This window comes from Argopecten irradians, chromosome 6 (genome assembly GCF_041381155.1).
Source record: "Argopecten irradians isolate NY chromosome 6, Ai_NY, whole genome shotgun sequence".
Classification (NCBI taxonomy): domain Eukaryota; kingdom Metazoa; phylum Mollusca; class Bivalvia; order Pectinida; family Pectinidae; genus Argopecten; species Argopecten irradians.
This window is the reverse complement of record NC_091139.1, coordinates 26,008,835-26,036,248: the sequence shown is the minus strand read 5'-3', so window position 1 is coordinate 26,036,248 and position 27,414 is coordinate 26,008,835. Positions and strand designations below refer to the sequence as shown.

The window sequence follows — 27,414 nt, the reverse complement described above, 5'->3', positions numbered from 1 at the left end:
GGTCAGTAAAGTTAAAAATGTTCAGAAAAAACATCATTTAAAATGGTCACAATTTGATGACTATTCTTTAACTTTCAAAACTTTACCTGTTTCCTTAAATCATCTATACAAATATCTGTTTCTGTTGCCAATCTGTTACAGATCGATGCGGCTCAACACATTTAACGAAATCATCTTATATGCAGCCTCTCTGTTTCTCTTGGCGATGCGGATGGAAGGAGTCTTATATTCATATCAATATGGAGTTACAGAAAATATCGGTACAGGGAGTTCCAAGAAATGTCTCATTTACAATTTTATCACTGTTTCCTCTTGCGATGCAGTCTTAATGGAATTCGGAAAATATCGGTTAAATGAGTTTCAAAAATGCCTCACTCTCATCATCTATGCTTCTGGTCGCGATCCGGGCATAACCATATCAACAAAATCATCTCATTTTCAACATCTCTGTTTCTGTTGACGATATGGTCTTAATGGAGTACAAGAAAATATTGACTTGTGGAGTTTCAAGGAAATATCTTATTCACAACATGGTCTTTTCTCCTGTAAATGCGGCCTAAACAAGTTCAACGAAATCATTTCGTTTTCAGCAATTCTGTTTTCGCTGGCAATGTGGCTTTAAAGAGTTTCAGAACATATCGGATTTTGGAATTCACAGAAATGTCTATCTCTCATCATATGTGGTTTTGTTGGCGATACGGGCGCAGCTAATTCAACGAAATCATCTAACTCTCAGTATCTCTGTTTCTCCTGGTGATGCGCTGTTAAGGACTTCCAGGAAATATCTCATTCACAACATCTAAGTGCCAGCTCCTATGTGTTTCTCCTGGTGGGTTAAACAATATGCTTTGGTGAAGAATACTTGTTAAAATGTGACCGTTTGACAGACGATTACTTTCTTGTCTGTGAGTTCTTAGAATACTTCGCTAGGTTGTCTCCTGATGGTAGCATTACCCGACTGCACGTGTAGAAGGAGGTTATAAACATGTGCGGATGCTGCAACCTAGTAGCCTCGTGACCTGATCATTTGGAATGTTTAAGGCCGTAAGCTCCTTGCTATGAATTGGATGCGGTCTTTTATATCCACAAAGTTCATGGTTTAGAAGTAGTTAAGCCGCCACTGCTACTTTTGGGTGGTCACACTCATTCCTTATGGTCAGTAAAGTTAAAAATGTTCAGAAAAAAACATCATTTAAATGGTCACAATTTGATGACTATTCTTTAACTTTCAAAACTTTACCTGTTTCCTTAAATCATCTATACAAATATCTGTTTCTGTTGCCAATCTGTTACAGATCGATGCGGCTCAACACATTTAACGAAATCATCTTATATGCAGCCTCTCTGTTTCTCTTGGCGATGCGGATGGAAGGAGTCTTAGATTCATATCAATATGGAGTTACAGAAAATATCGGTACAGGGAGTTCCAAGAAATGTCTCATTTACAATTTTATCACTGTTTCCTCTTGCGATGCAGTCTTAATGGAATTCGGAAAATATCGGTTAAATGAGTTTCAAAAATGCTTCACTCTCATCATCTATGCTTCTGGTCGCGATCCGGGCATAACCATATCAACAAAATCATCTCATTTTCAACATCTCTGTTTCTGTTGACGATATGGTCTTAATGGAGTACAAGAAAATATTGACTTGTGGAGTTTCAAGGAAATATCTTATTCACAACATGGTCTTTTCTCCTGTAAATGCGGCCTAAACAAGTTCAACGAAATCATTTCGTTTTCAGCAATTCTGTTTTCGCTGGCAATGTGGCTTTAAAGAGTTTCAGAACATATCGGATTTTGGAATTCACAGAAATGTCTATCTCTCATCATATGTGGTTTTGTTGGCGATACGGGCGCAGCTAATTCAACGAAATCATCTAACTCTCAGTATCTCTGTTTCTCCTGGTGATGCGCTGTTAAGGACTTCCAGGAAATATCTCATTCACAACATCTAAGTGCCAGCTCCTATGTGTTTCTCCTGGTGGGTTAAACAATATGCTTTGGTGAAGAATACTTGTTAAAATGTGACCGTTTGACAGACGATTACTTTCTTGTCTGTGAGTTCTTATAATACTTCGCTAGGTTGTCTCCTGATGGTAGCATTACCCGACTGTACGTGTAGAAGGAGGTTATAAACATGTGCGGATGCTGCAACCTAGTAGCCTCGTGACCTGATCATTTGGAATGTTTAAGGCCGTAAGCTCCTTGCTATGAATTGGATGCGGTCTTTTATATCCACAAAGTTCATGGTTTAGAAGTAGTTAAGCCGCCACTGCTACTTTTGGGTGGTCACACTCATTCCTTATGGTCAGTAAAGTTAAAAATGTTCAGAAAAAAAATCATTTAAATGGTCACAATTTGATGACTATTCTTTAACTTTCAAAACTTTACCTGTTTCCTTAAATCATCTATACAAATATCTGTTTCTGTTGCCAATCTGTTACAGATCGATGCGGCTCAACACATTTAACGAAATCATCTTATATGCAGCCTCTCTGTTTCTCTTGGCGATGCGGATGGAAGGAGTCTTAGATTCATATCAATATGGAGTTACAGAAAATATCGGTACAGGGAGTTCCAAGAAATGTCTCATTTACAATTTTATCACTGTTTCCTCTTGCGATGCAGTCTTAATGGAATTCGGAAAATATCGGTTAAATGAGTTTCAAAAATGCTTCACTCTCATCATCTATGCTTCTGGTCGCGATCCGGGCATAACCATATCAACAAAATCATCTCATTTTCAACATCTCTGTTTCTGTTGACGATATGGTCTTAATGGAGTACAAGAAAATATTGACTTGTGGAGTTTCAAGGAAATATCTTATTCACAACATGGTCTTTTCTCCTGTAAATGCGGCCTAAACAAGTTCAACGAAATCATTTCGTTTTCAGCAATTCTGTTTTCGCTGGCAATGTGGCTTTAAAGAGTTTCAGAACATATCGGATTTTGGAATTCACAGAAATGTCTATCTCTCATCATATGTGGTTTTGTTGGCGATACGGGCGCAGCTAATTCAACGAAATCATCTAACTCTCAGTATCTCTGTTTCTCCTGGTGATGCGCTGTAAAGGACTTCCAGGAAATATCTCATTCACAACATCTAAGTGCCAGCTCCTATGTGTTTCTCCTGGTGGGTTAAACAATATGCTTTGGTGAAGAATACTTGTTAAAATGTGACCGTTTGACAGACGATTACTTTCTTGTCTGTGAGTTCTTAGAATACTTCGCTAGGTTGTCTCCTGATGGTAGCATTACCCGACTGCACGTGTAGAAGGAGGTTATAAACATGTGCGGATGCTGCAACCTAGTAGCCTCGTGACCTGATCATTTGGAATGTTTAAGGCCGTAAGCTCCTTGCTATGAATTGGATGCGGTCTTTTATATCCACAAAGTTCATGGTTTAGAAGTAGTTAAGCCGCCACTGCTATTTTTGGGCGGTCACACTCATTCCTTATGGTCAGTAAAGTTGAAAATGTGTTCAGAAAACATCATTCCAATGGTCACAATTTGATGAGTATACTTCAACTTTAAAAACATTATCTATTTCCTTAAATTATCTATACAAATATCTGTTTCTGTTGCCAATCTGTTACAGATCGATGCGGCTCAACACATTTAACGAAATCATCTTATATGCAGCCTCTCTGTTTCTCTTGGCGATGCGGATGGAAGGAGTCTTAGATTCATATCAATATGGAGTTACAGAAAATATCGGTACAGGGAGTTCCAAGAAATGTCTCATTTACAATTTTATCACTGTTTCCTCTTGCGATGCAGTCTTAATGGAATTCGGAAAATATCGGTTAAATGAGTTTCAAAAATGCTTCACTCTCATCATCTATGCTTCTGGTCGCGATCCGGGCATAACCATATCAACAAAATCATCTCATTTTCAACATCTCTGTTTCTGTTGACGATATGGTCTTAATGGAGTACAAGAAAATATTGACTTGTGGAGTTTCAAGGAAATATCTTATTCACAACATGGTCTTTTCTCCTGTAAATGCGGCCTAAACAAGTTCAACGAAATCATTTCGTTTTCAGCAATTCTGTTTTCGCTGGCAATGTGGCTTTAAAGAGTTTCAGAACATATCGGATTTTGGAATTCACAGAAATGTCTATCTCTCATCATATGTGGTTTTGTTGGCGATACGGGCGCAGCTAATTCAACGAAATCATCTAACTCTCAGTATCTCTGTTTCTCCTGGTGATGCGCTGTTAAGGACTTCCAGGAAATATCTCATTCACAACATCTAAGTGCCAGCTCCTATGTGTTTCTCCTGGTGGGTTAAACAATATGCTTTGGTGAAGAATACTTGTTAAAATGTGACCGTTTGACAGACGATTACTTTCTTGTCTGTGAGTTCTTAGAATACTTCGCTAGGTTGTCTCCTGATGGTAGCATTACCCGACTGCACGTGTAGAAGGAGGTTATAAACATGTGCGGATGCTGCAACCTAGTAGCCTCGTGACCTGATCATTTGGAATGTTTAAGGCCGTAAGCTCCTTGCTATGAATTGGATGCGGTCTTTTATATCCACAAAGTTCATGGTTTAGAAGTAGTTAAGCCGCCACTGCTACTTTTGGGTGGTCACACTCATTCCTTATGGTCAGTAAAGTTAAAAATGTTCAGAAAAACACATCATTTAAATGGTCACAATTTGATGACTATTCTTTAACTTTCAAAACTTTACCTGTTTCCTTAAATCATCTATACAAATATCTGTTTCTGTTGCCAATCTGTTACAGATCGATGCGGCTCAACACATTTAACGAAATCATCTTATATGCAGCCTCTCTGTTTCTCTTGGCGATGCGGATGGAAGGAGTCTTAGATTCATATCAATATGGAGTTACAGAAAATATCGGTACAGGGAGTTCCAAGAAATGTCTCATTTACAATTTTATCACTGTTTCCTCTTGCGATGCAGTCTTAATGGAATTCGGAAAATATCGGTTAAATGAGTTTCAAAAATGCCTCACTCTCATCATCTATGCTTCTGGTCGCGATCCGGGCATAACCATATCAACAAAATCATCTCATTTTCAACATCTCTGTTTCTGTTGACGATATGGTCTTAATGGAGTACAAGAAAATATTGACTTGTGGAGTTTCAAGGAAATATCTTATTCACAACATGGTCTTTTCTCCTGTAAATGCGGCCTAAACAAGTTCAACGAAATCATTTCGTTTTCAGCAATTCTGTTTTCGCTGGCAATGTGGCTTTAAAGAGTTTCAGAACATATCGGATTTTGGAATTCACAGAAATGTCTATCTCTCATCATATGTGGTTTTGTTGGCGATACGGGCGCAGCTAATTCAACGAAAATATCTAACTCTCAGTATCTCTGTTTCTCCTGGTGATGCGCTGTAAAGGACTTCCAGGAAATATCTCGTTCACAACATCTAAGTGCCAGCTCCTATGTGTTTCTCCTGGTGGGTTAAACAATATGCTTTGGTGAAGAATACTTGTTAAAATGTGACCGTTTGACAGACGATTACTTTCTTGTCTGTGAGTTCTTAGAATACTTCGCTAGGTTGTCTCCTGATGGTAGCATTACCCGACTGCACGTGTAGAAGGAGGTTATAAACATGTGCGGATGCTGCAACCTAGTAGCCTCGTGACCTGATCATTTGGAATGTTTAAGGCCGTAAGCTCCTTGCTATGAATTGGATGCGGTCTTTTATATCCACAAAGTTCATGGTTTAGAAGTAGTTAAGCCGCCACTGCTACTTTTGGGTGGTCACACTCATTCCTTATGGTCAGTAAAGTTAAAAATGTTCAGAAAAAACATCATTTAAATGGTCACAATTTGATGACTATTCTTTAACTTTCAAAACTTTACCTGTTTCCTTAAATCATCTATACAAATATCTGTTTCTGTTGCCAATCTGTTACAGATCGATGCGGCTCAACACATTTAACGAAATCATCTTATATGCAGCCTCTCTGTTTCTCTTGGCGATGCGGATGGAAGGAGTCTTAGATTCATATCAATATGGAGTTACAGAAAATATCGGTACAGGGAGTTCCAAGAAATGTCTCATTTACAATTTTTATCACTGTTTCCTCTTGCGATGCAGTCTTAATGGAATTCGGAAAATATCGGTTAAATGAGTTTCAAAAATGCTTCACTCTCATCATCTATGCTTCTGGTCGCGATCCGGGCATAACCATATCAACAAAATCATCTCATTTTCAACATCTCTGTTTCTGTTGACGATATGGTCTTTAATGGAGTACAAGAAAATATTGACTTGTGGAGTTTCAAGGAAATATCTTATTCACAACATGGTCTTTTCTCCTGTAAATGCGGCCTAAACAAGTTCAACGAAATCATTTCGTTTTCAGCAATTCTGTTTTCGCTGGCAATGTGGCTTTAAAGAGTTTCAGAACATATCGGATTTTGGAATTCACAGAAATGTCTATCTCTCATCATATGTGGTTTTGTTGGCGATACGGGCGCAGCTAATTCAACGAAATCATCTAACTCTCAGTATCTCTGTTTCTCCTGGTGATGCGCTGTTAAGGACTTCCAGGAAATATCTCATTCACAACATCAAGTGCCAGCTCCTATGTGTTTCTCCTGGTGGGTTAAACAATATGCTTTGGTGAAGAATACTTGTTAAAATGTGACCGTTTGACAGACGATTACTTTCTTGTCTGTGAGTTCTTAGAATACTTCGCTAGGTTGTCTCCTGATGGTAGCATTACCCGACTGCACGTGTAGAAGGAGGTTATAAACATGTGCGGATGCTGCAACCTAGTAGCCTCGTGACCTGATCATTTGGAATGTTTAAGGCCGTAAGCTCCTTGCTATGAATTGGATGCGGTCTTTTATATCCACAAAGTTCATGGTTTAGAAGTAGTTAAGCCGCCACTGCTACTTTTGGGTGGTCACACTCATTCCTTATGGTCAGTAAAGTTAAAAATGTTTCAGAAAAAAAATCATTTAAATGGTCACAATTTGATGACTATTCTTTAACTTTCAAAACTTTACCTGTTTCCTTAAATCATCTATACAAATATCTGTTTCTGTTGCCAATCTGTTACAGATCGATGCGGCTCAACACATTTAACGAAATCATCTTATATGCAGCCTCTCTGTTTCTCTTGGCGATGCGGATGGAAGGAGTCTTAGATTCATATCAATATGGAGTTACAGAAAATATCGGTACAGGGAGTTCCAAGAAATGTCTCATTTACAATTTTATCACTGTTTCCTCTTGCGATGCAGTCTTAATGGAATTCGGAAAATATCGGTTAAATGAGTTTCAAAAATGCTTCACTCTCATCATCTATGCTTCTGGTCGCGATCCGGGCATAACCATATCAACAAAATCATCTCATTTTCAACATCTCTGTTTCTGTTGACGATATGGTCTTAATGGAGTACAAGAAAATATTGACTTGTGGAGTTTCAAGGAAATATCTTATTCACAACATGGTCTTTTCTCCTGTAAATGCGGCCTAAACAAGTTCAACGAAATCATTTCGTTTTCAGCAATTCTGTTTTCGCTGGCAATGTGGCTTTAAAGAGTTTCAGAACATATCGGATTTTGGAATTCACAGAAATGTCTATCTCTCATCATATGTGGTTTTGTTGGCGATACGGGCGCAGCTAATTCAACGAAATCATCTAACTCTCAGTATCTCTGTTTCTCCTGGTGATGCGCTGTTAAGGACTTCCAGGAAATATCTCATTCACAACATCTAAGTGCCAGCTCCTATGTGTTTCTCCTGGTGGGTTAAACAATATGCTTTGGTGAAGAATACTTGTTAAAATGTGACCGTTTGACAGACGATTACTTTCTTGTCTGTGAGTTCTTAGAATACTTCGCTAGGTTGTCTCCTGATGGTAGCATTACCCGACTGCACGTGTAGAAGGAGGTTATAAACATGTGCGGATGCTGCAACCTAGTAGCCTCGTGACCTGATCATTTGGAATGTTTAAGGCCGTAAGCTCCTTGCTATGAATTGGATGCGGTCTTTTATATCCACAAAGTTCATGGTTTAGAAGTAGTTAAGCCGCCACTGCTACTTTTGGGTGGTCACACTCATTCCTTATGGTCAGTAAAGTTAAAAATGTTCAGAAAAAACATCATTTAAATGGTCACAATTTGATGACTATTCTTTAACTTTCAAAACTTTACCTGTTTCCTTAAATCATCTATACAAATATCTGTTTCTGTTGCCAATCTGTTACAGATCGATGCGGCTCAACACATTTAACGAAATCATCTTATATGCAGCCTCTCTGTTTCTCTTGGCGATGCGGATGGAAGGAGTCTTAGATTCATATCAATATGGAGTTACAGAAAATATCGGTACAGGGAGTTCCAAGAAATGTCTCATTTACAATTTTATCACTGTTTCCTCTTGCGATGCAGTCTTAATGGAATTCGGAAAATATCGGTTAAATGAGTTTCAAAAATGCTTCACTCTCATCATCTATGCTTCTGGTCGCGATCCGGGCATAACCATATCAACAAAATCATCTCATTTTCAACATCTCTGTTTCTGTTGACGATATGGTCTTAATGGAGTACAAGAAAATATTGACTTGTGGAGTTTCAAGGAAATATCTTATTCACAACATGGTCTTTTCTCCTGTAAATGCGGCCTAAACAAGTTCAACGAAATCATTTCGTTTTCAGCAATTCTGTTTTCGCTGGCAATGTGGCTTTAAAGAGTTTCAGAACATATCGGATTTTGGAATTCACAGAAATGTCTATCTCTCATCATATGTGGTTTTGTTGGCGATACGGGCGCAGCTAATTCAACGAAATCATCTAACTCTCAGTATCTCTGTTTCTCCTGGTGATGCGCTGTTAAGGACTTCCAGGAAATATCTCATTCACAACATCTAAGTGCCAGCTCCTATGTGTTTCTCCTGGTGGGTTAAACAATATGCTTTGGTGAAGAATACTTGTTAAAATGTGACCGTTTGACAGACGATTACTTTCTTGTCTGTGAGTTCTTAGAATACTTCGCTAGGTTGTCTCCTGATGGTAGCATTACCCGACTGCACGTGTAGAAGGAGGTTATAAACATGTGCGGATGCTGCAACCTAGTAGCCTCGTGACCTGATCATTTGGAATGTTTAAGGCCGTAAGCTCCTTGCTATGAATTGGATGCGGTCTTTTATATCCACAAAGTTCATGGTTTAGAAGTAGTTAAGCCGCCACTGCTACTTTTGGGTGGTCACACTCATTCCTTATGGTCAGTAAAGTTAAAAATGTTCAGAAAAACACATCATTTAAATGGTCACAATTTGATGACTATTCTTTAACTTTCAAAAACTTTACCTGTTTCCTTAAATCATCTATACAAATATCTGTTTCTGTTGCCAATCTGTTACAGATCGATGCGGCTCAACACATTTAACGAAATCATCTTATATGCAGCCTCTCTGTTTCTCTTGGCGATGAGGATGGAAGGAGTCTTAGATTCATATCAATATGGAGTTACAGAAAATATCGGTACAGGGAGTTCCAAGAAATGTCTCATTTACAATTTTATCACTGTTTCCTCTTGCGATGCAGTCTTAATGGAATTCGGAAAATATCGGTTAAATGAGTTTCAAAAATGCTTCACTCTCATCATCTATGCTTCTGGTCGCGATCCGGGCATAACCATATCAACAAAATCATCTCATTTTCAACATCTCTGTTTCTGTTGACGATATGGTCTTAATGGAGTACAAGAAAATATTGACTTGTGGAGTTTCAAGGAAATATCTTATTCACAACATGGTCTTTTCTCCTGTAAATGCGGCCTAAACAAGTTCAACGAAATCATTTCGTTTTCAGCAATTCTGTTTTCGCTGGCAATGTGGCTTTAAAGAGTTTCAGAACATATCGGATTTTGGAATTCACAGAAATGTCTATCTCTCATCATATGTGGTTTTGTTGGCGATACGGGCGCAGCTAATTCAACGAAATCATCTAACTCTCAGTATCTCTGTTTCTCCTGGTGATGCGCTGTTAAGGACTTCCAGGAAATATCTCATTCACAACATCTAAGTGCCAGCTCCTATGTGTTTCTCCTGGTGGGTTAAACAATATGCTTTGGTGAAGAATACTTGTTAAAATGTGACCGTTTGACAGACGATTACTTTCTTGTCTGTGAGTTCTTAGAATACTTCGCTAGGTTGTCTCCTGATGGTAGCATTACCCGACTGCACGTGTAGAAGGAGGTTATAAACATGTGCGGATGCTGCAACCTAGTAGCCTCGTGACCTGATCATTTGGAATGTTTAAGGCCGTAAGCTCCTTGCTATGAATTGGATGCGGTCTTTTATATCCACAAAGTTCATGGTTTAGAAGTAGTTAAGCCGCCACTGCTACTTTTGGGTGGTCACACTCATTCCTTATGGTCAGTAAAGTTAAAAATGTTCAGAAAAAACATCATTTAAATGGTCACAATTTGATGACTATTCTTTAACTTTCAAAACTTTACCTGTTTCCTTAAATCATCTATACAAATATCTGTTTCTGTTGCCAATCTGTTACAGATCGATGCGGCTCAACACATTTAACGAAATCATCTTATATGCAGCCTCTCTGTTTCTCTTGGCGATGCGGATGGAAGGAGTCTTAGATTCATATCAATATGGAGTTACAGAAAATATCGGTACAGGGAGTTCCAAGAAATGTCTCATTTACAATTTTATCACTGTTTCCTCTTGCGATGCAGTCTTAATGGAATTCGGAAAATATCGGTTAAATGAGTTTCAAAAATGCTTCACTCTCATCATCTATGCTTCTGGTCGCGATCCGGGCATAACCATATCAACAAAATCATCTCATTTTCAACATCTCTGTTTCTGTTGACGATATGGTCTTAATGGAGTACAAGAAAATATTGACTTGTGGAGTTTCAAGGAAATATCTTATTCACAACATGGTCTTTTCTCCTGTAAATGCGGCCTAAACAAGTTCAACGAAATCATTTCGTTTTCAGCAATTCTGTTTTCGCTGGCAATGTGGCTTTAAAGAGTTTCAGAACATATCGGATTTTGGAATTCACAGAAATGTCTATCTCTCATCATATGTGGTTTTGTTGGCGATACGGGCGCAGCTAATTCAACGAAATCATCTAACTCTCAGTATCTCTGTTTCTCCTGGTGATGCGCTGTTAAGGACTTCCAGGAAATATCTCATTCACAACATCTAAGTGCCAGCTCCTATGTGTTTCTCCTGGTGGGTTAAACAATATGCTTTGGTGAAGAATACTTGTTAAAATGTGACCGTTTGACAGACGATTACTTTCTTGTCTGTGAGTTCTTAGAATACTTCGCTAGGTTGTCTCCTGATGGTAGCATTACCCGACTGCACGTGTAGAAGGAGGTTATAAACATGTGCGGATGCTGCAACCTAGTAGCCTCGTGACCTGATCATTTGGAATGTTTAAGGCCGTAAGCTCCTTGCTATGAATTGGATGCGGTCTTTTATATCCACAAAGTTCATGGTTTAGAAGTAGTTAAGCCGCCACTGCTACTTTTGGGTGGTCACACTCATTCCTTATGGTCAGTAAAGTTAAAAATGTTCAGAAAAAACATCATTTAAATGGTCACAATTTGATGAACTATTCTTTAACTTTCAAAACTTTACCTGTTTCCTTAAATCATCTATACAAATATCTGTTTCTGTTGCCAATCTGTTACAGATCGATGCGGCTCAACACATTTAACGAAATCATCTTATATGCAGCCTCTCTGTTTCTCTTGGCGATGCGGATGGAAGGAGTCTTAGATTCATATCAATATGGAGTTACAGAAAATATCGGTACAGGGAGTTCCAAGAAATGTCTCATTTACAATTTTATCACTGTTTCCTCTTGCGATGCAGTCTTAATGGAATTCGGAAAATATCGGTTAAATGAGTTTCAAAAATGCTTCACTCTCATCATCTATGCTTCTGGTCGCGATCCGGGCATAACCATATCAACAAAATCATCTCATTTTCAACATCTCTGTTTCTGTTGACGATATGGTCTTAATGGAGTACAAGAAAATATTGACTTGTGGAGTTTCAAGGAAATATCTTATTCACAACATGGTCTTTTCTCCTGTAAATGCGGCCTAAACAAGTTCAACGAAATCATTTCGTTTTCAGCAATTCTGTTTTCGCTGGCAATGTGGCTTTAAAGAGTTTCAGAACATATCGGATTTTGGAATTCACAGAAATGTCTATCTCTCATCATATGTGGTTTTGTTGGCGATACGGGCGCAGCTAATTCAACGAAATCATCTAACTCTCAGTATCTCTGTTTCTCCTGGTGATGCGCTGTTAAGGACTTCCAGGAAATATCTCATTCACAACATCTAAGTGCCAGCTCCTATGTGTTTCTCCTGGTGGGTTAAACAATATGCTTTGGTGAAGAATACTTGTTAAAATGTGACCGTTTGACAGACGATTACTTTCTTGTCTGTGAGTTCTTAGAATACTTCGCTAGGTTGTCTCCTGATGGTAGCATTACCCGACTGCACGTGTAGAAGGAGGTTATAAACATGTGCGGATGCTGCAACCTAGTAGCCTCGTGACCTGATCATTTGGAATGTTTAAGGCCGTAAGCTCCTTGCTATGAATTGGATGCGGTCTTTTATATCCACAAAGTTCATGGTTTAGAAGTAGTTAAGCCGCCACTGCTACTTTTGGGTGGTCACACTCATTCCTTATGGTCAGTAAAGTTAAAAATGTTCAGAAAAAACATCATTTAAATGGTCACAATTTGATGACTATTCTTTAACTTTCAAAACTTTACCTGTTTCCTTAAATCATCTATACAAATATCTGTTTCTGTTGCCAATCTGTTACAGATCGATGCGGCTCAACACATTTAACGAAATCATCTTATATGCAGCCTCTCTGTTTCTCTTGGCGATGCGGATGGAAGGAGTCTTAGATTCATATCAATATGGAGTTACAGAAAATATCGGTACAGGGAGTTCCAAGAAATGTCTCATTTACAATTTTATCACTGTTTCCTCTCGCGATGCAGTCTTAATGGAATTCGGAAAAGTTTCAAAAATGCCTCACTCTCATCATCTATGCTTCTGGTCGCGATCCGGGCATAACCATATCAACAAAATCATCTCATTTTCAACATCTCTGTTTCTGTTGACGATATGGTCTTAATGGAGTTCCAGAAAATATTGACTTGTGGAGTTTTAAGGAAATATCTTATTCACAACATGGTCGTTTCTCCTGTAAATGCGGCCCAAACAAGTTCAACGAAATCATTTCGTTTTCAGCAATTCTGTTTTCGCTGGCAATGTGGCTTTAAAGAGTTTCAGAACATATCGGATTTCGGAGTTCACAGAAATGTCTATCTCTCATCATATTTGGTTTTGTTGGCGATACGGGCGTAGCTAATTCAACGAAATCATCTAACTCTCAGTATCTCTGTTTCTCCTGATGATGCGTTGTGAATGACTTCCAGGAAATATTTCATTAACAACATCTAAGTTCCAGCTCCTATGTGTTTCTCCTGGTGGGTTAAACAATATGCTATGGTGAAGAATACTTGTTTAAATGTGACCGTTTGACAGACGATTACTTTCTTATCTGTGAGTTCTTAAAATACTTCGCTAGGTTGTCTCCTGATGGTAGCATTACCCGACTGTACGTGTAGAAGGAGGTTATAAACATGTGCGGATGCTGCAACCTAGTAGCCTCGTGACCTGATCATTTGGAATGTTTAAGGCCGTAAGCTCCTTGCTATGAATTGAATGCGGTCTTTTATATCCACAAAGTTCACGGTTTAGAAGTAGTTAAGCCGCCACTGCTACTTTTGGGTGGTCACACTCATTCCTTATGGTCAGTAAAGTTAAAAATGTGTTTAGAAAACATCATTTCAATGGTCACAATTAGATGAATATTCTTCAAAACATTATCTTTTTTCTTAAATTACCAATAAACAGTGGCTTATGGAGTTACATAATGATTCATGACGAGCAGATGATTTATTCATTTGATTTTATTCATTATCAAAAAGCAATATTAAAATGGATCATTAACAAAATTTATCTTCGTAAATAAAAAAAAAACAAGTATCAAAATATGGCACCTTCATCAGTAGGAAATGAAAATTCCATGTATTTGCTTTCCCATGATAAAACAGTTTTGAAGAATTTAAGCAGAGAAAGACTGTGAAATCAGACAAAAGATAAATCATTCCTGGTACTGACAGAGTTACTTCCCTTCATTTAGCATAATAAATGTAACAAACTGATAATGTCATTCAAAATGAACCTCTCTTATACTAGATCTTCAAACAACGAATTAAATGGATTCAAATTCCATGCAGCTAAGAAATCATAGTGTTAATATTTGTACCATGACTAAAACATATCTATATTTAAATGAATTATCAATAATTATGACAATAAGAAATAACTATAAAATTAAGGCTTAATTATATGTCAGTATAAATCAAAAACTATTTTTTGAAATAATCAAAAGCCAATTCAACATATTCTATTAAGTAAAGTATTGTATGCTAAAGTTCATCTTTCTTGTTGTTAATTGTTTGTGTAAATTTGATCATTCTTTGCAGGTCTTCCAGTTTGTTGTCTGTGGTTTTTATCCAAAAATTAGCTATCCACTTGGTTCCCATGGTAACAGGACAGCCTCCATGGAACGTAGACTTGTCCATTTCGCCTAGCCATCCTGTGTCAGGGTTGACTTGATGGTTGTACCAGATGATGGCCTTGCCCTTGGCTGGGGTCACACGGAGGTTAGAGTCACTACACTTCCTGTATAGGTTTGTCAGCTGTTCATCCTGAACTCGCTATAGGAAATACAAAAGAGGACAACTTGGAAAATTACAGTCCTTGACTCAAATCATTCTTACATTACATGTTAAGAAGGTAAAAATAATAATTGGTATTTGAACTAAGATTACATAAACCTATCAGTAATCTATGGATGAATAAGCTACATTCGTACAATTTGGAAATTAATTCTGGAATCAATATATTCTGTATCTGCCTTTGAGGCTAAGTATTGATTGTGACATCATGTGATTGCGAGCGTAACATCATACTTTTTGGAGAAAACAACGTGAATTGTGGCCACAAAATAATAAAAGTCATAATCAATACCTACGCACAGGCAAAGGAGCTAATTCTGTAATATGCAAAGATGAATTATGCTTTTAAATAAACTTCGCTGTTCTGGTAAACTGTAAACAAATTTCCTGAAATCAAATCAACTGAACAAGCCCCTGTGTTAAAAGGCACAACACTAAAATTAATTATATAATGCTCACCGACATGTCAACAGTGTCATTACCAGCCACAGGAAACGCTGTTTCTCCTCCTCCCGCTACGTCACTTAGATAGAACAGCACTGTCATGTACCTGTGGGAGGAAAACGATTGATAGAATAGCCAATCCAATTACAATAAGGCTTGTAATTTCGCTACACTACATAATGCTCCAATACAGGATCTAAGAACACCCGGTTCTGGGTCACCTCAGCATGACCTCTGTGGTGATCCAATCAGTGTCTCGCCCTATGTGGCCCAGAATGGGGAGTTGTAAGATCTTGTATTGGAGCATATCGTAGAGCATCATAGTGGAGTAGAATTACAAATTTGATTTTAATTACATTGATAGAAAATCATTACTAATACTGTTGAGGAGGGTGGAGAAAAACTGATGGAGCAGCATTGTCATGTACATTGGGAGAAAAAACGGTGGATAGAATGGCATTACTGTATGGAGGGTGGACAAAGAATGACAGAATAGCAATTTCAAGTTTATGCAAGGGAAGAAATGCAGTTGAAATGTTTTTGTCATTTTCTAGAGATTGTATATATGTACATATGTATAAATATTGTAGAATCTCCAACTTACCTACAGATGCGACAATGAATAGTTCTCTGACGTGTGCAACAAGGGACTTTATCAGTCAAGCTAGATGAGTCAAAGTGGGCATTGTAATGACCTTTGACACCATAGGTCACGACCTTCAAATGCAATACAGTGACTTTATATTGTAAATGAAAGCTTCCCCATTCTTTGAGACAAAAATGAGACACAGAAATAATGAAGATCATTTTGAAGATTACAGATTACCTAAAAAAATGAAGATGAAGATCACTTTGAGGACTACCGAAAAAAGAAGATGAAGATAATTGTGAAACTTACCCAAAATTAAAGAATATTAAAAACAATTTTTATGATTATAAACACTTAAGATATTGAAGAAAATTTTGAAGATTGCCAACAATTGCTGATTATTTGTAGACAATTCTAAATATTACCAATAATTGAAGACAATTGAAGACAATTTTGAAAATTATTGTGTAATGAAACACTTTTTAATTAAAATTCACTGATGACTTACTTGGAAATCACTCATCTTGATCAGTTCAATAGGAAGATTGACAGTTCGAGACACCCTGGCCAAACATAAAACATATATATTGTTACTCTGGATATACAATTGATATACAAAAATATTTTTTTTTCATTTTTTTTTTTTTCAATTTTCTTCTTTTTTTTTTTTTTTTTTTTACTTTGTTCTTAACTGTTAATTACATTATTGTACTTTCATTGATTAACTGCTCAAACACATTATAGAAGACCAATTCTCTCACCCCATGCAGGGATATTTGTAACTTTATCAGTGTGATATTTTTCAATCTTACCCTAGGGTAAAGACAAGCCACACCAGATATTTGTGCATGCTCACATAAGGTAAGAGAAAAAGAATCATTCACTCCCTTTGGGGTGAGACAGGAGATCTCAACCCTTGTGATAAGACTTTTAAGTTGCCAAACACGAGGCCAAGCCTTGTGTTTGACAACATACCCCTGGGGCTAAGATTCTCCTGTCTCACCCCAAAGGGTGTGAAAGATTCTATTACACATTAACTGTACATTTGCTTCCCCCACCCCCTCAAAAATCTAATAATTCTAAAGGATAGTTGGGAATGGGAGGGATGATTTAAATGTCACAAAGGGAGTTTGAATTATATACAAAGACATCAAGATCTGAGCTACAACGTATATATAAAAACAATAGCTTTTCCAGTGATAGTTTCAAAGTTTTTAAATTTTAAACAAAATAATGTTAGTTACCTGTCTTGAATGTTGTCAAACACTGTATCTTGAGAGTTGTCTGGGAAAAGCCAGACCTGTTTGCTGAAGCGAGAGTGTTTCTCTGGTTGTTCTTGTATAAATTTGTGGAAATACGCCTTCAGATTTGCTGGAGAGAACCCCTTTAGTTCTTCTGCGGATATTTTTTCTGGTGGGATGGAAAGGTAACTCAATCATATTTCACAAAAAGTTTGTTGTTTTATTTTTCTGCATATATATTAAAGAATGATATATTGGTGAACATGGAAATTTACGAGTGGGGGAGGATTGGTTAACAATGAGAGAAGACCATGAATGTTGAATATACCCCTACCGTCACCATCTTTATCCAATCCAGTGTCTGCAAACCTGAAACAAAAGAGGGGAAAATAATATTATACAGACATCCTTTAAAATTATTTTTATATACTCTACGTGTGTTACTTCATAAGGAAACACTGAGATAGGACACAGTACAATTACATGTACATTATTCTACTTTAACATAATGTAGTGGTTATTATGCAGAGCAAAGATAAGTATTTAATTATATGTGGCTCTAAAATGAAAACACATCTACTTTTACCAAGGTACACGGCTGTATACATATTCATAAACTTCATACATGAGTTTGACATATTCTGAGAATCTTATTCTTAATATTTATGACTAATTCTGTTATCTGCCTTTGCAGGTATGTAATGAGTGTGATGTCATGTAGCTAAGAGCTTTATAATGTCATGAAATTAGCCTACAAAATAATTTGACATGTCATATCACGATACCTACAGCTGTACCTACAAGGAACGCAACTCTCTAAAATACAAAGATGGAATAATACAAGTCAATCACACTAACTTCAATCAGAGAGCATAGAAATGAGTCAAGTCCCTGTGTAGATTTTTCTGTTCACTGTGATATTACAGTAGATGTATGTCTGTCTCACATCTGAATTACATTAGATGTATGACTATACTCACATCTGATATTACATTAGATGTATGACTATACTCACATCTGATATTACATTAGATGTATGACTATACTCACATCTGATATTACATAACATGTATGACTATACTCACATCTGATATTACATTAGATGTATGACTATACTCACATCTGATATTACATTAGATGTATGACTGTCTCACATCTGATATTACATTAGATGTATGACTATACTCACATCTGATATTACATTAGATGTATGACTATACTCACATCTGATATTACATTAGATGTATGACTATACTCACATCTGAATTACATTAGATGTATGACTTACTCACATCTGATATTACATTAGATGTATGACTATACTCACATCTGATATTACATTACATGTATGACTATACTCACATCTGATATTACATTAGATGTATGACTATACTCACATCTGATATTACATTAGATGTATGACTATACTCACATCTGATATTACATTAGATGTATGACTATACTCACATCTGATATTACATTAGATGTATGACTATACTCACATCTGATATTACATAACATGTATGACTATACTCACATCTGATATTACATTACATGTATGACTATACTCACATCTGATATTACATTAGATGTATGACTATACTCACATCTGATATTACATTAGATGTATGACTGTATCACATCTGATATTACATTAGATGTATGACTATACTCACATCTGATATTACATTAGATGTATGACTGTACTCACATCTGATATTACATTAGATGTATGACTATACTCACATCTGATATTACATTAGATGTATGACTATACTCACATCTGATATTACATTAGATGTATGACTGTACTCACATCTGATATTACATTAGATGTATGACTATACTCACATCTGATATTACATAACATGTATGACTATACTCACATCTGATATTACATTAGATGTATGACTGTATCACATCTGATATTACATAACATGTATGACTATACTCACATCTGTAGTATGTCCTCCCGATCAGGATAGATGTCCATACCACTTTCTATTGTTAGCCTCATCTACGACAGAATACTCAATGTTTAATCAAGCACAACCAAATGACACCAGGGACTTGTCACTGGGACATGACAACATATCTGTACAAAACTACAAAAGTCATCCAGCAGGTGAAATTATACCTCCAACCACGTTTATAATGAAAGGACAAAGGTGGAGGGATCTTGTTCCAATATAGACTAACACAACTAGACTTCTTGCGACGAGGTATCATCAAAATCACTTGAGTAGTTTAGGAGAAGTAGCCGTTTATCATTTTGTAACAAAGGGGCATAACTCTAAAAGGGTTGGTTATCTTGTTCCAATAAAGATAACGCACATCTACGCTGTTTAAGGATTATTGCCATCAAGTTGGAATTTCTTCCTGTAATTTAGGGGTAGTCGGTCGATTGTTGTGTCTTCAGATGGATAGATGCCTGACTTCAGTATACCTCATATGGTATACCACTTCAACTGTATTGGGGAAGGAGGTAGGGGTGGGTTTATAATATTCTAATAAGGAGAGACATATTGTATTAATGATAAAGATTGATCCCTAAGACCAAGGATTTAAGTATACCTCGTCCACGCTGAGTTTTCTGTCACGGTCCTTGTCCATCAGTGTAAAACCTTCTTTGTTGTGTCCAGAACTATCTGTAGTCACACTATCTTTGAGGCCTTCTCGGCGAGCCACTTCGACAAAATGGTCGCATTCCTTCACTGACAAAAACTCGGGTATCTCTGCGAGAAAAAGGAATCGCTCAAACAAAAATAAAATGAAAACCAAAACATTACAATCTCAACCAATAAGTTCCCCATTATAAGCTCAAATTCAACATTGTTATTGATTTCACAGAGTTATGTCCCTTCTCTCCACTTTATCACATATAGTAAAACAGAATGGAAAATTTCTAAGGGCTGAGTAAACTCCAACTAAATAGCTGTCAAAAGAGTCTTTCATGAATGTTAAGACAATACTTAAGTACTCATCCTCACTACTCCAGGGGTTACTATCACTGACTTTATATCCACCCCTGGACTATCTCCTAATAAATCTGGAGGCAACAGAAGACACAGGTTATTTGATCCTTTGATGTACATATATCAAAGGAATTGTATAATGGTATACTGTGATTGACTGTGTTGCTTTGAAGTTGAGCATGGCTCTCTCTGTAATCTTCAAAGGAAATCTTAACAGGACTGTAGTTGGTCATGCAGTTTTTCCCCCAGATCCGCCTCCAGTTTTACTATATGAACTAGTTCAGGGATGGAAGTAATGCAGCAATAGTAATCCCTGGAGTATTTAGGATGTTAATTACTATGATGTCAGTAAAGGCATCAAGTATGAGTTCAAACTACCATACCGTACTCTGTATTTGAATCTCAATTGATAGCAAATAAATGTTCATATATATATACATACCTACAATTAGTGGTTTTCTACTGACAGTAGTCAGTTTCAGGACATGCCCTTCTTGTGTCACCACCTCCTGAATGTCTCCAATCTAAAAATTACATGTTTTAAATAAAAATTTAGAGTTTATCTAGTTCACAAAAATGTGAAACAAGTTGTAACAGCTAATTAAATCGCTAAGGCCCACTCCAGTTTTATGAGTTTTCCTTAATTCTAAGGAAATTCCTTATTTTTAAAAAAATTCTCCATACACAAGCATTTAATAGTATACTGTGTTTTAAGAAAAATGTTTTAGATTAAGGAGTTTCCATATTACTTAAGGAATACTGCTGAAACTAGATCCAGACTGAAATGTGCACTAAATGTGTCTAGGTTTGAGGAAATATGATTTAAAATTTGAAAAACCAGGAGAAGGTGAGCTCTATGTGAAAGATGTTTAATTGTGTTACCTTTGTTCACCAATGAGCTTCCAAAATCTTAAAAATGTGCACCATGTACAATGTGATAAGCATGCTATCATTGATAAATTGTACAGATTTTTTTTATATTAGTTAATCCAATCTGTTACACTGTATACATTGTAAATTGGCTACCAGTCTCTGGAATATTAAAACCATCAAAAATTTTTAGTTTTATAACTTTTTTCTCTATGGCATGTCTGATTTTAGAGACCCCATGGTGCATATAATTGCAAGTTTCAAACTAGGGGAGTCAATTTAATAGTATAATTCTGCTGAGAAAATTTCATCAAGGGTCTGATGACCAGTCTAACTGTATGGCAATTTTATTCTGTAATAATAAATTAATACCAAGGTTATGAAAATTAGGTCAAACAAAAATAATTTGGTTTACAACCATTGAGCACGGGAACCTGGGGATTACTTCAGTGTGCACACCACAGTTATGTAATCAATTGCAAAAAATATATTTAACAAGAGATCCCAGAGGGATCTTGGCGCCCACCAAAGAATGATTTATGTCTGACAATGGAAAGAGGATCTTTTCCCTGCTTTTCAAACTTTTTCAAACACACTACATATAAAATTTGAGACAGATCGCTATAGTACTTTCTAAGAAAAAGTGGTAACAAACTTCAACAATGAAATCTAAGATGGCGGCCGGTTGGCCATCTTTTTTACCGATCAGTCCCAAAAAGCATTATGGAGCAGTCCTTAAAGGTACTATGCACAACTAGGGTACAAGGGGAAACTATGCTTGGAATTTGAGAAAGATCCCTTCAGTACTTTCTGAGAAATAGCGATAACAAACTTTAACTATCAAAATCCAAGATGGCCGTCGGTCGGTCATCTTGTTCACCGATCGGTCCCAAAATGCAATATGCACAACTAGGGTTCTAGGGGAACCTACATATGAAATTTGAGAAAGATCCCTTCAGTACTTTTTGAGAAATAGCGGTAACAAACTTAAACTATCAAAATCCAAGATGGCCGCCTGTCGGCCATTTTGTTCACCGATCGGTCCCAAAATGCAACATACACAACTAGGGCCCTAGGGAACCTATATATGAAATTTGAGAAAGATCTCTTCAGTACTTTTTGAGAAATAGCGGTAACAAACTTAAACTATCAAAATCCAAGATGGCCGCCTGTCGGCCATCTTGTTGACTGATCGGTCCCAAAATGCAATATGCACAACTAGGGTCCTAGGTGAACCTACATATGAAATTTGAGAAAGATCCCTTCAGTTCTTTTTGAGAAATAGCGGTAACAAACTTTTAACTATCAAAATCCAAGATGGCCGCCTGTCGGCCATCTTGTTGACTGATCGGTCCCAAAATGCAATATGCACAACTAGGGTCCTTGGGGAACCTGTATATGAAATTTGAGAAAGATCCCTTCAGTTCTTTTTGAGAAATAGCGGTAACAACCTTTAACTATCAAAATCCAAGATGGCCGCCTGTCGGCCATCTTGTTGACTGATTGGTCCCGAAATGCAATATGCACAACTAGGGTCCTAGGGGAACCTTCATATGAAATTTGAGAAAGATCCCTTCAGCACTTTTTGAGAAATAGCGGTAACAAACTTTAACTATCAAAATCCAAGATGGCCGCCTGTCGGCCATCTTGTTGACCGATCGGTCGCAAAATGCAATATGCACAACTAGGGTCCTAGGGGAACCTACATATGAAATTTGAGAAAGATCCCTTCAGTACTTTCTGAGAAATAGCGGTAACAAGAATTGTTAACGGACGGACGGACGGACGGACGGACGGACGGACGGACGGACGGACCACGGACCACGGACGAAAGGCGATTTGAATAGCCCACCATCTGATGATCAATTGCAAAAATATATTTAAAAATCTATGTAGTTAATAAATTAATGTATTGCTGCAGATCAAATCCGGATCAAAGTGTATTTGAATGGTGGTAGAAGGGAGGTAACCCCTATATATATCTACAATCTCTGATGTTTATTCGGAAATTATATCGGTTGCTATATGTGCATGTATGCTGCAGTGCGTGACTCTTTATCTTTGTTTTTCTCTCTCTGTAGTCCTGTATTGGGAAAAAAACAACCCGAAAACACCTCCTCTTTCTTTCTAATATAGTTTTATAGTGTATACCATTCTATTACTATACAAGTTTTCGTCAAAATATCTGAGCATATACTGACAGCACTATGGAGGTATATGATCACATCAATGTACAAACTGGAGAAATTTACAGAAGTTTACAAGAAATGTAGTCGAATATCTTTAGCTTATTTATAAATTTTCATATATTGTTATCAAACCTCTGTGACACAGTTTTAATGTCTACTTCATACACATTTATTATTTTACCTGTTTGTCTTGAAGACGTGACAGTCGGATATCTGAGCTGTTTTGACATTTCTCCACCCCGGCGATGGTCAGACAGAAGGTGCTCGACTCCCCGGGTCGTCCAGCCTCAGCAACAGCAGCGAGGACCAGGAAGACACCCAAACCGCCTACCATGTTTCCCAGCTAGAGTTATCTCCCCTGAACCTTATCGATGTGGCACGCACTGGTTGGTGGCTGATAACAGCGACCGTTGTCAACGCAGCTTTAGATCTAATGATATGAATATTTAAAGAGGTATCGGCATTTTTAGACTCAGCTGTTCTCAATAAACAGCGAGATCTTGTTATTCTATATAAGGCATATACAATGTATTTAACCGACGAAATACATATGCTTTACACTATTATTCATGTATACCATTTTACTATATAGATCTGCTTATGGTATTGTATATGCAGTTATTTGTTTTTTTTAGTACTGGACCAGTAAATTCCATTATACACAACTCGTGTGTAAGATATATATATATATTCGGTTGCAATTTAATGTATACATGCATGGTCTCCCTTTATCAGTAAAATAAAGCAAAGATTATCCACAGGTACAAAATACATATACCCAGAGATTTCAAAATTCAATCTAAATCTCTGATATACCTGGCTCGTTTGTTTTTTTAATTTTTGTCATTTAAAAAAAAGCCATTTACCTGTGGGTTACCGTTTGAAATTTTATACAGATATTTCTAAACTAGTATTTTAGCATATGAAATATGTAACAGGACAGGAGAAAATGTAGCGGCCAGACCGGGATTCGAACCCGGGACCCTCTAAACACTAGCCGCGTGCTCTACCGACAAAGTTTCCATAAAGAGACACGTTATATAATAGACTATATGCATGATTTATAGATTGTTGGAAGATACCTTTAGAAATACCGCTAATACTCTGACTATTGATGACGTCATCGTCACGTGGTTTACTGCTCTGTTCCCGCGATATCTTTTGACTCGAGAAGAGAATCCCATTTCTTTTGTGTCAAGCCTCGATACAAGGAGAGACGTACATGTAAGCATGAATGTCGCACTACCTATAACTATTATCAGGTAAGGATTTGTCCTTATTTTGTGTTAATTTTTACAATAGAAAGTCTATTTCTGTTCATGTCAAAACAGGCTTTTAAGTCTTAAATGCAATCCAAAACATTAAATGGCGTCTGCAGGATCCGCCTCCTATCGGTTGAACATAAAGCATACAATTTGACTTCTATTGCACAAGAAGGAGACTTAAAGGACACGCTTACTTCTTGAAAGCTAACACAATTTATACATTTCCTTACTCACATCTTCGACTTCGCCACTGTCTTTAACTGTCATGTTAGAGTAGTTTCCCTTGATGATAGTGTAAAAACCGGATTGGAAGGCAAAAATACGTAAATTAGTAGAACTCCATTTGTATGTGGTTTGTATACGTTAAATTGTTATATTTTAGTATATTGATTACATCTGTGCTAACACTAATGTAAGTGTTTTTTTTTTTCATTCTGATCATTAGGTTTAGGACCCCTAAACTGTCCTAAACCTAATTAGCTCCAATGGTCTAAACTACAAACTATATTAGTATGTGAGCCTAACTCACTGACTTTGACAAATGTAGATTACATCCAAGTAATCAGCTGAAACAAGCACATTATGATTATTTTAAGAAGAACATCTTGAGCTTTAAAGTTTTTAATAATGAGCTTACATGTATAAACTGCTTACGAAAATTTGACATAGAACTAGGCAGTTAATAAAGTTGTGGATATTTATTTTATTCTCTTGAATATTTTTATTCCCATTCTGAGTAAACGAGTCCGCAATAACTTTTATATAGCAGCACGTCCGTCCGTCTTGGGTGTCGCCTCGGCCATCTTACACGGTCACCAACATAAATTTCACTGCTGGAACATTATTTTCAAAACAGTCATTGAGTGTGTTAGAAACGTAACTAGATAAAATATTAAATAAATACATAAATAATAGATAATAACTCATTGTAAATAACAGCAAAAACGTTCAAAAGCCACAAAAATAGTTGGCATCGAGAGTTCAAAATAGAAAAAAAAATATAAAAGATAAAAAATACAAATAAATTAAACATTAAACCGTCCTCTTACTCTCTCATGTCTGTTAATGTTATCTGTGCATTGACATCTGATTTAGAAGCATTGTCAATTAACAAACATCTTAACTTGTCGCTTATGATAGTAGACTAGTAAAATAATGTACACATCGTATGCTATACGATTGGCGACAATCTTTAAGCTTATATAAAACGGTCTCCTAGACCAGTTGATGTGGATTTCTTTGCTTCACCAACGGCATCTGTCATATGGAACCTTGTCCGCTAAAACTGCCTATATTATTAGGCTTTTTAAATATTGTTTTGCCTAATATATATATCAGGCAAAAATGAATTTAAGGCCCAATAATTAGCCAGGCTTAGAGGACTAATGCAACCTCTAGTTATGTGTGGAAACAATGAAATTGCTACCAATCAGAACTACTGCATATACCAAAATCCTTGAGCTTGATTGACCTCGTATCACGAAATAACATTTCTTTTTTTCCTCTTGATACCATTATGTCGACTGTACGTTTTCCCCTTCTGTAGTGTTTACCATCCTATATCTCCTGGATATTCATGTACACAAGGAATTTACCGCGACGATTGGATAACACCAGTATTTGGTGCCTATGTCAACAAAACGAAGCCGAAATATGAAAATTAAAAAGTCTATGAACTGCCATCCACATATTATGACGTTATTATCAGCTATCATGGAAGATAGTAGTTCAAATGGCTGTTCCGTCTTTAACTTGTCCGCTAAACCTGCACATAGGCTAATATAAGATTAAAAAAAATGCCTGATATATAGGCAAAAAAACTAAAAAAAACTAAAAAAACAACTAATAATATAAGCAGATTTAGCGGACCTCTGACAAAAATGAATGATTTATTCATCACAGACGCAAAATCTCTTGGGATTTCATAATAAAATAATTATCAAATGTATATATACGGATTGAACGTCTTTCAGCTGGACATAGGCAAATTCATCGTAAATGTATTACGAATGAGCGTCATCTGCTCTACGGTCCGGAAAGATGCGCACTTTGTTCTTTCCTAATTTGATCTCTATAACTGAAAGACAATGGTACAAACTTCAGATACTTTGTTTTAATAGCCCACTTTTTACGTGCGATCTATTTTTGAGTATTTCGAGGATGGTGAGTAATCGCGAAAAATAGTCGTCGTGAAAAAGAGTTACAACTGCATACAATACACCGTAGAACCATATGAGTTCAAATCACAAAGTGAAATTGTCGTGAAAAGTTATATGGCCATGAAAAGACGTAATCTTGAAAATCAACGCGAAAATCAGCTGGTTTAAATTCACTGATATTTAATAGTAAGAAAAATAACAATGTAATGTCGAAGAACCCCTTGTAAATGGCTGTACTTGTCCGTCTTTGCAGAGCGGGAGTGGAGAATTTTAAGTTAAGGAATTCCTTAAAGTTAAGGAATGTTCATGAAATTGGGCCCAGGCTTTTCATCGCGCCATTATCACAGGAACGCCGTTGTGCATCCAAAATGGATGACGCAGTTGATCGGTAATGCACGACGCGGCTATGCGTGTGTTAGCTGTCTTATACACCCCCCACCTTTGTGTAAGATTAATAAAATCGTTCACCCCCTTTGGGGCGAGAAAGGAGAATCTCAACTCGAGGGGTAAGATTCTTCAGTTGTCAAACATGAGGCTTTGCCGAGCGTAATACTGGCTGGTCTAGGGCAATACACTAATGCCGCATGAGGCTGTATTGCATGGCTACCCATGCAATAAAGCCTCGTGACGTCACAGCGTCAACAAAATTTCTATTTCCTTTGGTAACATTTTTTTCACAAACTTTGTTTTTCTAAAAAAATGCAAACAAGGGGAATTTTTGTTGAAAAATGAAAAAATGACTTTCAGTCGTGGATTTCATCGAATTTATTTCAAAATGGCGGGATATTATAGTTGTAAAATTGCAATAAAACGTCGAGGTATGAAAGAAAAATACTTTTTCATAACTGGATATGAAG

At 36.9% G+C, this 27,414-nt stretch overlaps 1 protein-coding gene across 1 annotated transcript; it reads right to left on the bottom strand.

Moving 5' to 3' along the window:
• Positions 1-13,973: 13,973 nt before the first annotated feature.
• On the bottom strand, positions 13,974-24,231 carry LOC138325459 (transmembrane prolyl 4-hydroxylase-like). Its single transcript, XM_069271137.1, has 11 exons — positions 24,216-24,231; positions 23,315-23,563; positions 20,517-20,598; positions 19,674-19,834; positions 19,055-19,116; positions 17,434-17,468; positions 17,103-17,268; positions 16,367-16,421; positions 15,874-15,986; positions 15,285-15,375; positions 13,974-14,804 (listed from the first exon to the last, which is right to left on the bottom strand). The coding sequence occupies exons 2-11, from the start codon at positions 23,465-23,467 to the stop codon at positions 14,514-14,516; spliced, it is 1,209 nt and encodes a 402-aa protein (XP_069127238.1). The 5' UTR covers positions 23,468-23,563; positions 24,216-24,231; the 3' UTR covers positions 13,974-14,513.
• Positions 24,232-27,414: the final 3,183 nt, after the last annotated feature.